Genomic DNA, 14490 nt, shown 5'->3' with positions numbered 1-14490 from the left:
TGTAACTTGGCAACCAAGGAAAGTGGACTGGAATGCACATGCATGAACAATGATAATTTCCTTGAACTAATCAGTTGGGGAGGTAGATGCCACTGAGTGAGCATGTGTACTGTTTGGCCATCACATTCAAAATGACTGAGTGAATAGAGCAACAAATCTGTATTAAATTATGTGTTAAGCTTGTACCTTCCTCTGTAGAAAGTGATTCAGAAGGTGATTCAGAAGGCCTCAGCTATGGACAACTGGTAATTGGCAGCTTCATCATGACAATATGCCCACTCAGGCATCACGTATCATGCAGAGTTTTCTTGTGAAACATCTAATCACCCAGGTGACTCAGCCCCACTACAGCCCAGATTTGGTGCCCTGAAAACTTCTGACTTTTCCCAAAACTAAAATCACCTTTGACAGGGAAGATATTTCAGACCATCAATGAGATTCAAAAAAATATGTTGGGGGTTCTGATGGCAATTGGGGGAACTGTTGGAGGTCCCAACGTGCTTACTTTGAAGAGAACTGAGGGAACCTATGTCGAATGTTTCTTGTATCTTCTTCAGTAAATATCTCTATTTTTCATATTACATGACGGATACCTTCTGGCCAAACCTCAGTATATATGTGCATGTGGAGATTATATATATATCTCCTAGAGACTACACACACACACACACACACACACACACACACACACGTATATAGTCCAGCACAAATAACACCCCTTTTATTACAAAATCTTTTATTATAAAATTATAAGTATGTAATTCTGTAACAACAATAGCACACTCACGCACACCATATGACATTTTAGGGGAAATGTTCAAGTTGTTGTTCATCTTGTGTGAGACATTCACAAACCTTAACAACCACGTTCAAGCAAGCCTTACTTCTGCTAGACCCTATGTGTATGTGTGTGTGTGCATCTCACATATATATTTACAATGGGAGGACTTCTCACATTTGGAAAGGCAGGATGGGTGTATGACTTAATGAGAACAGATAAATCCTAGCTGCACACCTAATAGTCCACTGTTTTGAAAAAGTACACATCTATGTTGATGCTATGTACTGATAAGACAGTTTATACAACCCGCATAGTTAGGTATATAGCATCTTAATGTTTATAAGGCAGAGTGAATAGGACCAAACACAACTGCATGCCTGCTGAGACCAGATATTTCTGTAGAGGTGAACTTGAGGCCAATTCTTTCTAAACCAAATTGAAGGATGCCAGCAAAGCTTCTGATTCTCTCTAGGTTATAACATTACATGCAATGCTCAGTGTAGAAAGCATAAGGTCTGCCCTGTCCCTTGCTGCCTCATTCCATAGGGCTCATCCTGAATTCCTCAGGGGCAATATGGAGTAATAGAAAAAGTCAGTCCTAGGAATGAGAAATGAAGACACTCTCCAAAGTATCTTATTAGGGGACAACTCTTCTGCACATTAAAAAGCATTAACTAGGCTTATGTGCAAGGGTCTGCTGCTCCCCCAAAAGAAGAAGTTACCTAAAGAAGAAGTGTGGGTAATTATGTAAATTCACTCTAGAAATATTGACAACTTATTTGACAACCACAGGCTTATTAGTTAAGTCGGTCTGTCTTGTGGACATAAGTACAAATGTCACCAGTGCTGGACCTCATCACATCACACATCCATTCATCCATCCATCTCCTTTTTTCTTAAAAAAGTATTTTATTTATTTATTTTTAGAAAAAGGGAAGGAGGAAGAGAGGGAGAGAAATATCAATGTATGGTTGCCTCTCACACGCCCTCCCTACTCAGGACCTGGTCTGCCTCCCAAGCATGTGCCCTGACTGGGAATCAAACCTGCAACCCTTTGGTTCATAGGCCGGCATTCAATCCACTGAGCCACACCATCTAGGGATCTTCTGTCTTCATTTACCTTTTAAAAAGCTTGATTGAAACCTGATGTATATACAGTAGTATGCTGGGTATTGTATGCTAGGTGATTCATAGATAAAAAACACTGTGCCCACAAAAGAATATATATAAATGGTAACAAGACAATAGATGATAGGTGGGATAAAAGGAACACCAAAAAAGAATTAGAGGGGTATCAAATAATACATATTGTAGTCAGTTCTGTGATAAGTATTTTATAAGTTTTTTCTTAACTAATCTTCACAATTACACTGTAAGGATGTTATTGTTAATATCTAAGCCTTTTTAGTGACACTCAAGGGTACTGGAGTCCCACTAAAAACCCTGAATCCAATTCCCATGTACTTCCTTCTCAGTTAAAGAAAGAGGGCTTAAGTGATAAATGTCTCATGAAAGATGAAGAAAATTTACCAGTGTAGAGGTTATCATAAGCTGGGAGAATAACATGAATAAAGAAAGGAGATGGGAATGCCCAAGGTGTGTCCAGGAAATAGTAATTTCTTCAGTATGACTTAAGTAAAATATCTAAAACCTAAGACTTGAAAAAATATGATGGGTCCATATTATAGAATCTTGAGTACCAGGCTAAGGACTTTGATTTAGTGGAATATGGCAGCCACTTAAGATTTATAAACATAAGTAAATAAATTAAATGTACAGTCAAATGTATGATTTACAAATTATATTTATCAGAGCCAATATAAAAAATAAAGTTATTTCTTATGAATGTCTCTATTGAGCCAAGATCTAAATATACTCTTAGATTACTATAATTTGTACACATCACAGTGTCTCCAGGCCTTGGTTTCCTCATTCATGTTTTCTTCTGTGTGGTCCTAGAGCATGCTGTCCTTCCTCACAATGTTATGCATTCATTGATTTAATTGTCTGCTTAACTGTTTGTCTTCTCCAATGTTGAATCCTCTACAGTTAGTACAGTGTCTACTATATGTTAGGCACTCAGAAAATATTTCTGGAATGAATAAATAAACTAGTGAATTTAAGAATAAATTTATAAGTCTTTAAACAAGAGGACTGGATTTTAAGCTTTATGGTCCATTCTCACTCTAGTATTATCATTCTATGAAATCATTTTCAAAGTCCAGTTTCAGAATATGGCTCTTGAGTATGACAATAGTGAGCTCTAGAAAAAAGTTTCCCTCTGGAAAAGATAATGATCTATTCACCAGAAGCAAAAAGTATCTTGGAGCTTTCCCCATTCTTCAATATAACCATTCAATAAAGACCAAAGGAATTGAGGTTTTCTGAAATTCCCGGTTCCATAGTCCTCCACATTCATGGCTTACTTGGCATTCCCATTATCTTTTCTTTTTATTTAAATCAACCTGCCCATAAAGCTATCAATTCAACACTTTATTAAACACTGAATAAAAATATCATGCAAGTTGTTTCAATGAATATGCAAGAGCCAACTTGAGTTCTTGCTTTCAAAAAGCTAAGGTCATGTATTCATTCACCTGCTATGATCTGCATATTTGTGTTCCCCCCAAATTCATAGTTTATATACTGAAAACCTAATGCCCAAAGTGATAGGAGTGAGGCCATTGAGAGGTGATTGGCAGAGCCCTCATGAATGGGATTGGTACCTTTATAAAAGAGGCCCCCCAGAGAGTTAGCTCCTCCCTTCTGCTATTGGAGGAAACAATGAGAAGTCTGAAAACTGGAAGAGAGTCCTAATCCAACTATGCTGGCACTCTGATCTCAGATGTCCAGCCACCAAAACTGTGAGAAGTAAATTTCTATTGTTTTAACTCTCCCATTCTATGGTATTTTTGTTACAGCAACTCAAACAAAGACTCCACCCATCCACCCATCCTTCATAGGTCTACTGAGCACCTACCATTATATTTTACTGATTATAAGGTGTATATTCCCCTTTAATAAAGACATTTCTTATCATCAATGGCATCATACAATTTATGTTTGCAGTGTTTTTTCTTTCTCAGTTGAACATAAAATAATGTATCTTATAATCGAGAATGTCTTGTTATAAAATATACTATGTCTCAGGTATTATGCTAAGTGAAATTTTATTATTTGATTTCACATCTCTTTATTTAAAAATGGGCATGATTTTTTGTTGGTTTTAAGAAAATTTTCAGTTTAATTAGTTTGTAACATTTCCTCTAGAATAAAATGCTAAAAATATATTGCTCTAAAAACATTTATGAGCACTTCTTTTGTCTTAGGCTCTTTAAATCATCTTGGAAAAGGACAATATTAGCCTTTTTTACTGGGTAGCAAGGTAGACAAAGCAGTTGACCTTACATGTTTATATTATTTTTCTGTTAAGTTTAATTTAATTATGACATCCATTTTAGTAATATACACCAAAACACTCAGCTTTTCTAATCCAATTCATTCTGATCTGTATACATTTAGGAATGCAAGTGACATTAAAATATACATGTAGAAATGAAAGATAATATAATAAAAATATTGTGTATACAGTAGTTTTCAATAATTAAGAATTTTGTGGTGGGAGGAGGCTGCAAATATTTCCTGAGATGACTAATTAAGATGAATTAAATCAACAGTGAGAAGGAAAAAAAAAACAAGCTAGTTATTATTAGATATTTTGATATTTAATTTGCTAGGCAGCAAACTGGGTTTCACTTATATTTATAAAGAGACTTACACTAAAGCAGCTGACTCCAAGACAAATTACAACAAAAATGCCAAAATTTAAAGACAAAGAGAGAATTTTACAGGCAGCAAGGGAGAAATAGCTAATAACATACAAGGGAGCTGTGATAAGGCCATCGGCTGATTTCTCAACAGAAACACTATAAGCCAGAAGGGATTGGCATGAAATGTTTCAAGTGATGAAAAGTAAGAACCTACAACCAAGACTACTCTATCCAGCAAGGCTCTTACTTAAAATGGAAGGTGAAATAAAGAGCATCCTTGAGAAAAGAAGGCAAAAAGAGTACATCTCCACCATACTAGCACTGCAGGAGATGCTAAAGGGAGTGCCTTATAAAAAAAAGAAGAAAGACAGAGAGAAAGATAGAGAGACAGAGGAACACAGGAACAAAATAAAAATGGCAATGAATATGTACCTATAAATAATAACCTTAAATGTAAATGTTTCAATCGAAAGACATAGGGTAGCTGAATAGATAAGAAAAGAAGACCCACATATATGCAGTCTACAAGAGACCTACCAAAGAACAAAAGACATACATAGGCTGAAACTGAAGGGATGGAAAAAATATTCCAGGCAAATGTTCATAAAAAAATGGGTGGAAATACTTATATAAGACAAACTAGACTTCAAAACAAAGGCCATAACAAGAGATAAAGAAGGTCACTACATAATACTTAAGAGAGTGGTTCAACAAGAGGATAAAACTCTTGTAAACATATATGCATCTAATATAGGTACACTTAGCATAAGTATATAAAGAAAATATGGGAGGATGTTAAGAAAGAGATAGTCAGCTACACAGTCATTGCGGGGGATTTTAACATTACACTGTCAACAATGAATAGATATTCCAAACAAAAAAATCAACATAAATATTGCATAATTGAATGACACTCTAGGTTAAATGGACTGAATTGATATTTATAGATCACTGCACTCCAAAGAAGAAAAATACATACTCTTCGCAAATGCAGATAGGTTATTCTCAACGATGGACCACATGGTAGGACAAAAAACAAGCTTGAAAAAATTCAAGAAAATTGAAATCACATCAAGCATCTAATTGGATTACAATTGCTTAAAACTAGACACCAATCTCAGGAAAAAACGGCTCAAAAACATTCAAATACATGGAAGCTAAATAATATGTTATTAAATAATGGGTGGTCAACAATGAGATCAAAGAAGAAATCAAAAAGTATCTGGAAACAAATAAAAATGAACACAAAACAGACCAAAACCTATGGGACACAGCAAAAGCAGTCCTGAGAGGGAAGTTCAAAGCAATACACAACTACTTAAAGATGAGAGAAAAATCTGAAATAAACAACCTAACCTTATACCTACAAGAACTAGAAGAAAAACAGCAAACAAATGCCAGAGCTAGTAGAATAAAAAAATAAACATGATCAGACCAGAATTAAATGACATAGAGACTCAAAACACAATTCAAAGGATCAATGAATACATGTTTTGAAATGATAAGCAAAATTGACAAACCATTAAACAGACACATCAAGAAAATAAGAGAGATAACCCAAATAAACAAAATCAGAAATCAAAGAGGAAAGTAACAACTGATGACACAGAAATACAAAGGATTAGGTAGGTCTTCCTGCCAAGATGGAGGTGTAAGTAGATAAACTTTGTCTCCTTGCACAACCAAAAGAAGGCCAACAACACTTTTTTGTGGTTTTATTTTTATTTTTTAAATATATTTTATTGATTATACTATTACAGTTGTTCTATTCCCTCCCTTCATTCCCCTTCACCCTGCACACCCCCTCCCCCACCACTCCCCCCTTTAGTTTATGACCACGTGACTCAAGTTCTTTAGAGTCTATATTTCCCATACTATTCTTGCCCTCCCCCCCATTTTCTACCTACCATCTATGTTACTTATTTTCTGTACTTTCTCCCCCCTTCCCCTCCTCCCACTCCCCTGTTGCTAACCCTCCATGTGTTCTTCATTTCTATGGTTCTGTTCCTGTTCTAGCTGTCCTCTTAGTTTGCTTTTGTTTTAGGTGTCGTTGTTAATAACTGTGAGTTTGCTGCCTTTTTACTGTTCATATTTTTTATCTTCTTTTTCTTATATAAGTCCCTTTAACATTTCATATAATAAGGGCTTGGTGATGATGAACTCCTTGAACTTGACCTTATCTGAGAAGCACTTTATCTGCCCTTCCATTCTAAATGAAAGCTTTGCTGGATAGAGCAATCTTGGCTGTAGGTCTTTGGATTTCATGCCTTGGAATACTTCTTTCCAGCTTCTTCTTGCCTGTAAGGTCTCTTTTGAGAAATCTGCTGACAGTCTGATGGGAAGTCCTTTGTAGGTGACTGTCCCCTTACCTCTTGCTGCTTCCAGGATTCTCTCCTTCATTTTAATCTTGGCTAATGTAATTACGATGTGCCTTGGTGTGTTCCTTCTTGGGTCCAACTTCTTTGGGACTCTCTGAGCTTCTCAGACTTCCTGGAAGTCTATTTCCTTTGCCAGAGTGGGGAAGTTCTCCTTTATTATTTGTTCAAATAAGTTTTCCACTCGTGGCTGTTTCTTTCCCCCTTCTGGTACCCCTATAATCCGGATGTTGGAACGTTTAAAGATGTCCTGGAGGTTCCTAAGCCTCTCCTCATTTTTTTGAATTCTCATTTCTTCATACTTTTCTGGTTGGATGTTTTGGTCTTCCTTCTGGTTCACCACATTGATCTCAGTCCCAGTTTCCTTTCCATCACTATTGGCTTCCCGTGCATTTCCCTTCATTCCAATTAGTTTAGCATTCATATGTTCCTATAATTTGTGACTATAATCAACCAGTTCTGTGAGCATCCTGATCACCAGTATTTTGAACTGTGCATCTGAGAGGTTCGCTATTCCTTTGTCGCTTAGAGTTATAGGCTCTGGGGCTTTGAGTTCTTCTTGAGCCATATTTTGGACTCTTTGTGCCTTTTATGTCTGAGGAGCAGAGCCCTAGGTGTTCACCAGAGCGGGGCAACTCGGTCACTGGGTTGTGACGTTGTAGGTGGGGGCGGAGTCAAAGGGCAGCAATGGTGATCCCCTCTGCTGCCTCCTGCCACTGGGGCCTGCTCAGTCTGTCTCACTGCATGCCAATATGTGACCGGGGTCAGCCTACTGCCTTGCACCCTCACTGGGTCTGCCCGGTGCTACCCTGGCTTCCTGGGCATCTGGGGTTGGGGGATCCTTCCTGCCCAACCCTACTCCGCTGCTGGCTCCACCCCTCTTACCAGTTCGGTTGAATGGTTAGTTGTTGTCGGACTTCCATCTAGTTCAATTTTCTGTTCTTTGGCTGCGTCTTTGTTTACTAAACCTTTGTTGTATTCAAACTTGGTTGTGGGAGAAGGCACAGTATTTCCACCTATGCCTCCATCTTGGCAGAAGTCCCTGGACAACAACAAATTTTAAAACAAAAAAATAACCAGAACTACCAGAAAATTGAAATGTATGAAAGTCCAACAACCAAAGTATTAAAGAAGAAACATTCATCTAGACCAGTAGGAAGGGGAGAGAGAGGCAGCTGTGGCAAGTTGGTAGCTGGAGGACCCAGGCAGGTGAGGTGGCAGCAGGTGGACTGGGTAGTCCAACATTTGCCTGTGGGTAAACCTGAAGAAACAACTGGGGAGTGAGACACACCATGCAACCCAAGGTTCAAGTGTGGGAAAATAAAGCCTCAAAATCTCTGACTGAAAATACCTGTGGGAGTTGAGGCAGCAGGAGAAACTCCCAGCCTCACAGGAGTTCATTGGAGAGACCACAGGGTCCTAGAATGTACACAATCCACCCACCTGGGAATCAGCATCATAAGAGCCCAATTTACTGGTGGGAAGCAGAGGAAGCAACTGAAAGTGGAGAGCCAAGCAAGCCGCATTGTTCCCTCTCAGAATCCAACCCCCCACACATGCCACAATGCAGCAAATTGAGTTGCCCTTAGGTATTCTGGCAAATACCTAAGGCTTTTCTGCTTACTACATAACAGGCATGCTGAGACAAAAAATATGGCCCAACTGAAAGAATAGATCAAAGCTCCAGAAAAACAACAACTAAGCAGTGAAGAGATAGCCAATCTCTCAGATACAGAGTTCAAAACACTGTTAATCAGGATGCTCATAGAAATAGGTGAGTATGGTCACAAAATAGAGGAAAAAGTAAAGGCTATGCAGAGTAAAATAAATATATACAAGAAACCAATAGCGAAGCGAAGGAAACTGGGTCTCAAATCAATGAATTGGCACAGAAGGAAGAAATAAACATTTAACCAGAACAGAATTAAGAAACAAGAATTTTAAAAAAATGAGGAGAGGCTTAGGAACCTCCAGGACAACTTTAAACATTTCAATATCTGAATCATAGGGGTGCCAGAAGGAGAAAAGGAAGTGCAAGAAGTTGAAAACATATTTAAAAACACAATGAAGAAGAACTTCCCTAATCTGGCAAAGGAAATAGACTTCCAGGAAGTCCAGGAAGCTCAGAGTCCAAAAAAAGTTAGACCCAAGGAAGCACACACCAAGGTACATCATAATTAAATTATCCAAGATTAAAGATAAGGAGAGAATCTGAAAGCAGCCAGAGAAAAGGAGTTACCTAGGAAGAAATTTCCATAAGACTATCAGCTGACTTCTCAAAAGAAACCTTACAGGCAAGAAGGGGCTGGAAAGAAGTATTTGAAGTCATGAAAGGCAAGGACCTGCATCCAAGATGACTCTGTTCAGCAAAGCTATCATTTAGAATAGAAGGGGAGATAAAGTGCTTCCCAGATAAAGTCAAGTTAGTTCATCATCACTAAGTCCTTATTGCACAAAATGTTAAAAGGACTTATCTAAGAAAAAGAAGATCTCAAAAACTATGAACAGTAAAATAACAACAAACTCACAACCATTAACAACCAAACCTAAAAAACAAAACAAAACAAAAAAACAAAAACAAACTAAGCAAACAACTAGAACAGGAACAGATTCACAGAAATGGAGAACACATGAAGGGTGATCAGTGGGGAGGTGGAGGGGGGGAAATGCGGGAAAGGTACTGGGACTAAGAAGCATAAATGGTAGGTACAAAATAGACAGGGGGAAGTTAAGAACAGTATGTGAAATGGAGAAGCCAATGAATTTACATATATGACCCATGAACATGAACTAAGGTAGGGGAATGATGGTGGGAGGGAGGGTATAGGGTGGAGGGGAATAAAGGGGAGAAAAAATGGGACAAGTATAATGCACAATCATTAAAACATATTTGAAAAATAAAATAGACAAAATCACAATATTGTATCAATTGATGCAGAAAAAGTACTTCATAAAATCCAGCACCCATTTATTATAAAAACCACTCAGCAAAGTGGGAATAGAGGGAGCATAAGTCAACATAATAAAGGCCACATACAAAATACCTACTGCCAACATCATACTCAATGGGCAAAACTAAAAGTGTTTCCTTTAAGGTCAGGAACAACACAAGGGTCCACATTCTCCACTCTTACTCAACATAGTACCATAAACAAATCAACAAACAATTAGTGATGGAGAGGTTGTGGAGATAAGGAAACCCTAGTACATTGTTGGTGGGAATGCAGACTGGTACAGTCAATATGGAAAACAGTATGGAATTTCCTCAAAAAACTAAAAATGGAACTGCCTTTTGACTTGACAGTTCCACAGCTGGGATTATACCCTAAGAATCCAGAAACACTAATTCAAAAGAACCTATGCACCCCAATGTTCATCATGCAATTTACAATAGCCAAGTGGTGGAAGCAACCTAGGTGCCCATTCGTAAATGAGAGGATCAAAAAAACTGTTGTACATTTACACAACGGAAAGAAAGAAGGAACTCCTACCCTTTGTGGCAGCATGGATGGAACTGGAGAGCATTATGCTAAGTGAAGTAAGCCAGGTGGTGAAAGACAAATACCATATGATCTCACCTATAAGTGGAACCTAATCCACAAAACAAACAAGTGAGCAATAAGAATTAGGGACAGTAAAATAAAAAACACTGACAGTGACAAGAAGGAAAGGGGGTGGGGGATAATGAGTAAAAGAAGGGGAAGGGTCAAGTCAAGGAATATGTATGTATAAAGGACCAATGGACATAGGCAATGGGTAGGGTGAGGATTAAATACGGAAGGTTGGGGTGAGTACAGTGGAGGAGAGTAATGCAGGTGCATGTGGGGACAACTGCAACTGAACAATAAATTAATAAAGTGAGATGGAAAATAACAATAGATAACTCTTTTATGTAACTGCCTTGTAAAGTAATTTCTACTGTTAGCTTTTAGGACCGTGTTGAAATAGGGTATGTGGTTCTTTGAGACAATAAGCACATGGTTACTATAAAATGACAAGGGCTGCAAAACCCTTTATAAAAAGAATTCTAGTTACTTCCCCAGATGTTTGGGGATCTAGGGTCAGGATCTAGACAAGATCTCATCCCAGGACTCCAGTATCTAACTGAGGAGGATCCTGTGTAGTCAACTTTATTTACTTTTTCTTCACTAAATTTGAATTGTTAATTAATCTTCTAACCTCACTGAGATAAGGTTAAGCAAAATGATTGACGAAACTATACTAATTTATAAATATGCTTAATAATACTTTCAATTACATTGAAAGCTGTTTGTCCTTTGATCTAACCAGATGGGGTTGAGACTGGTCCACAGGCTTGTTAGTAAGAAACTCCCAGGTGGACTTTCCACTGCTGGCCTTTGGGGAATGTCCAAGGCCGGCAAGTGGAGGTATCCTCTTCCTTTACCTTACACTAAAAGTGTGTTTGGGTGGAAAGAGGCAAAGTTCAGAGCATGAAAACTCTCCTACGTCAATTGCTCCTTCTGAAGCCTCTATACCTTTGTACTTGGAGGCAGGTAGGAAAAGTGTTGCCTTTGGTGACTTTGTTTTTCCTCAAAAGCTGGAAAGCTGGTCTGACTAAGGAAGCAGCAGTGAGCTTTCCCCAGCAACTCTTCCACTCCCCCTTCCTTTTTCACTGGCCCATCATCCTACCTCACTACCACCCTTCCCACCCCACATGATGGAATCTTGAGGTTGACTTACGTAGTAATCCTGATCTAGACCTTTCCCCCCAATCAGATGTAATTGTCCAAGAGAAACCTGGGAAAGAGGATTTTTAAAAATTATTTTAGCAGTGCTATTAATTTAAATAAAGAAAAGAAAAATTTTACTTGGTGATTTTACTATAGTATATTGATTTGCTGTGATGCAGTTGACATGTCTTTTAAAAAGAAGCAGGGAAATATTCCAAACTATATCTTTGATTGGGTAATTTGTTGATGCTGAGCATATAGCTTCTTTAATGAGTGGCCTGATGGTATACAGTAATACCTGGACACATGAACATAGAGGCCTTAACTCTTGACTCTAAAAGGTTACACACACCATCCCATTCTCATTCCCAAAGACAGAACATGTCTAGATCCTGGTAAGAAAGAGTTCATTTATATTAAAACTAACATTGGATGGTGCTTTCTTCTGTAATTAAAATCCAGGCTTTTTAAAAATAAATTTTTAGGAGTGAATGTAAAAAAAATTGCCATTACTGGCTTTCCTATAGACCATAGGACTGCAAATGGCAGGGAACAAAAAAGGACAAAGAGGAAAGACTGTGTCTTCCCTTTCTTATTTAAGATGGAGCATTTTTAACTTCACTAGTTCTTAGAACAAACCAAGCACTTGGTAATATGCATGTTCTTAAAATTAAACTTGTCTGTATACATTACTTGTATCTGAACATCTCCTCTTTCTGCCAAAAATTTATAGTACTGGTATATGTCCCAATCCAGAATCCCACTGTTAGGACGCAGATTTTCAGGTATCTCAGTTAGTCTCACTTTTTCCACTGGGATACCTTCACTTCTTTCCAGTTTTTTAGCAACTGTAAATAAAACAAGCCAGAGAATAGCGAGAATACACAAGGTTGCAAGAGGTAACAGTCAACTTGGAGAAAACACTGTTAGTCAGTCCTATTTTCTTTAAATTGTGCAGAGATCTAGTCTATTAATGGAAGGGAAATATCCTCAGGTGATATGAATTTGCTGGATGTATTTGGTTCTGAGAAAAGTGTAAGAAAACTTTGCAACCTATACAAATATTGTATCAACATGTATCAGACCCTACTAACGATCTTGGTCAAGCAGTTTCAAGAAAAAGAGACAGCTTTTACAGATTTTAGGAGAAGGCAACTGACCCCTCCCACTACTGACTTTTCCAGAGACTGAAACTACAATATAAGAGCAATAACTGCTCCTTAATTACTTCCTATGGATAATATGAAAGTAAATATAAAGACAACTATGCTTTAATAAACCTAATAAGCATGCAATTTGAACTATATATATAGTTATGTACAGCATCTTAAATTCAAAAGTAGTTATTTCCCTTTCTTTTATCAGTTCCTAATAATGCAAAAACATATATTTAGATGTTGTTCTGACTATAGAAACTAATCATATGGGCTTCTCCTTATTCAATTCTTGGCAGACTTTTATCATGTAGTCTGGTTTGGTGATGTTGCAAGATGAAACATTACATACAGCTTTGAAAATTATTCTAGGAACATACTGTTTTTTGTTGTGTATAATGCACTCTTTTGCTCAAATTTTTGAAGGAAAAATAAGGATATGCATTATACATGTGCTATAGTAAACCGTGGGTTTAGTACTAAACATTACACATAGCAAAATACGTTATGTTAATCTCATGCTCTCTTTTTTGTAGATGAAGGATAAGGTAATAGAACAATGACTACTTGAATTGTTCTCAAGTTAGTAATAGAGATAGCCAATGTATGTAAGTTACATCCACTTCTCCAGGCATTTTAAGCAAGTCATCTCATATTTGAAATGTTAATATTTATTGATACTACATTCAAATTCTCAGTAGAAGTAAAGAACAAAACAAGAACAAGTAAAGCAGAATTGTCTGAGGACATGTAATAACAAAAATAAAAGACGAGCACAATCATTTAAAACTTTTTGAAAAATAACTATAAGAAATCAGAAAACTCTACATTGTATTAAAAGAATTGTATTATAACAGGTGTTGAAAGCATAGTCTTTTAATACTTTCATAAATATGTCAATTGGCATTGATTTAGTTTTTAATTGCTTGGAAAGTTTGTTTATCTTAAAATAAATTATGTGGATTACTCACTATATTCTGCCACTTTCTTGTAATGATATAGGGCAACTTCACAATTCTGTAGAACATTGATTCCTGACAAATATCTGTAACCCTAAAACACAGACACATATATTCTTAATATTCTGACAGTACTGCATTTATAATATAAATATTTGGATCTAAGAATATGTAATTTACAAACCAATATCATCTGAGACATCATGCTTCCTCCAGCACTTCCAAAGGTGTAATATATCAGTGCCTAAAGTTAAAAAATTTATATATATAATCTAAATTTGAAACTAAAACTAATCATTGCCTTTTTTTCCTAGCACAGAAATGAAACTTTAAGTGCTCCAAAATAAATTCCGTATTTCATTCTCTCCTTCTGTAAAGACAACTGACATTTTGTGGGACGTCTTAGTGAGCTCTGCAGCCTATGAAAAGGCATTGTATATGAAATTTTATTTAATTATCACAATATCCTTATGAAGTAGCTATTATATACCTTTAATGAAGAAATTGAAATATGGGACATTAAGAAATTTATGGTATTTTAATCCTAAACTTCTCTGACTATTTAGCTGGTGCTTTTACTCCCTGTGCTACAGTGAACCCCTTTATCTAAAGAGTAGACTCTCTACCCAATGTCCCTTTAAAAAAATCGATTTTGTTTCAGAAAAAATAGAATGACCTTACCTTGGCTTGATTATATTCCATTCCTATTCCATAAGAAGACAAAAATCCTAATGCCTAAAGCCCAAAAGAAAAAGTCAAT

The 14490-nt window shown here is 36.9% G+C and overlaps 1 protein-coding gene across 1 annotated transcript in view; it reads right to left on the bottom strand.

Moving 5' to 3' along the window:
* The window catches only part of SEL1L2 (SEL1L2 adaptor subunit of SYVN1 ubiquitin ligase), a 95600-nt gene that overhangs the window by 26169 nt on the left and 54941 nt on the right, over positions 1-14490 (bottom strand). The window contains exons 4-8 of the mRNA XM_037054715.1: positions 14412-14465; positions 13915-13974; positions 13743-13824; positions 12311-12465; positions 11628-11684 (exon numbers count right to left, since the gene is read on the bottom strand). Coding sequence (XP_036910610.1) covers positions 11628-11684; positions 12311-12465; positions 13743-13824; positions 13915-13974; positions 14412-14465 — 408 coding nt within the window. The remainder of the gene's footprint in view (positions 1-11627; positions 11685-12310; positions 12466-13742; positions 13825-13914; positions 13975-14411; positions 14466-14490) is intronic.

Source organism: Sturnira hondurensis, unplaced genomic scaffold (genome assembly GCF_014824575.4).
Source record: "Sturnira hondurensis isolate 20B ecotype Veracruz unplaced genomic scaffold, ASM1482457v3 Scaffold0008380, whole genome shotgun sequence".
NCBI classification, from domain to species: domain Eukaryota; kingdom Metazoa; phylum Chordata; class Mammalia; order Chiroptera; family Phyllostomidae; genus Sturnira; species Sturnira hondurensis.
Note: the sequence above shows the minus strand (reverse complement) of the source record. Positions and strands in the feature narration are given on the sequence as shown.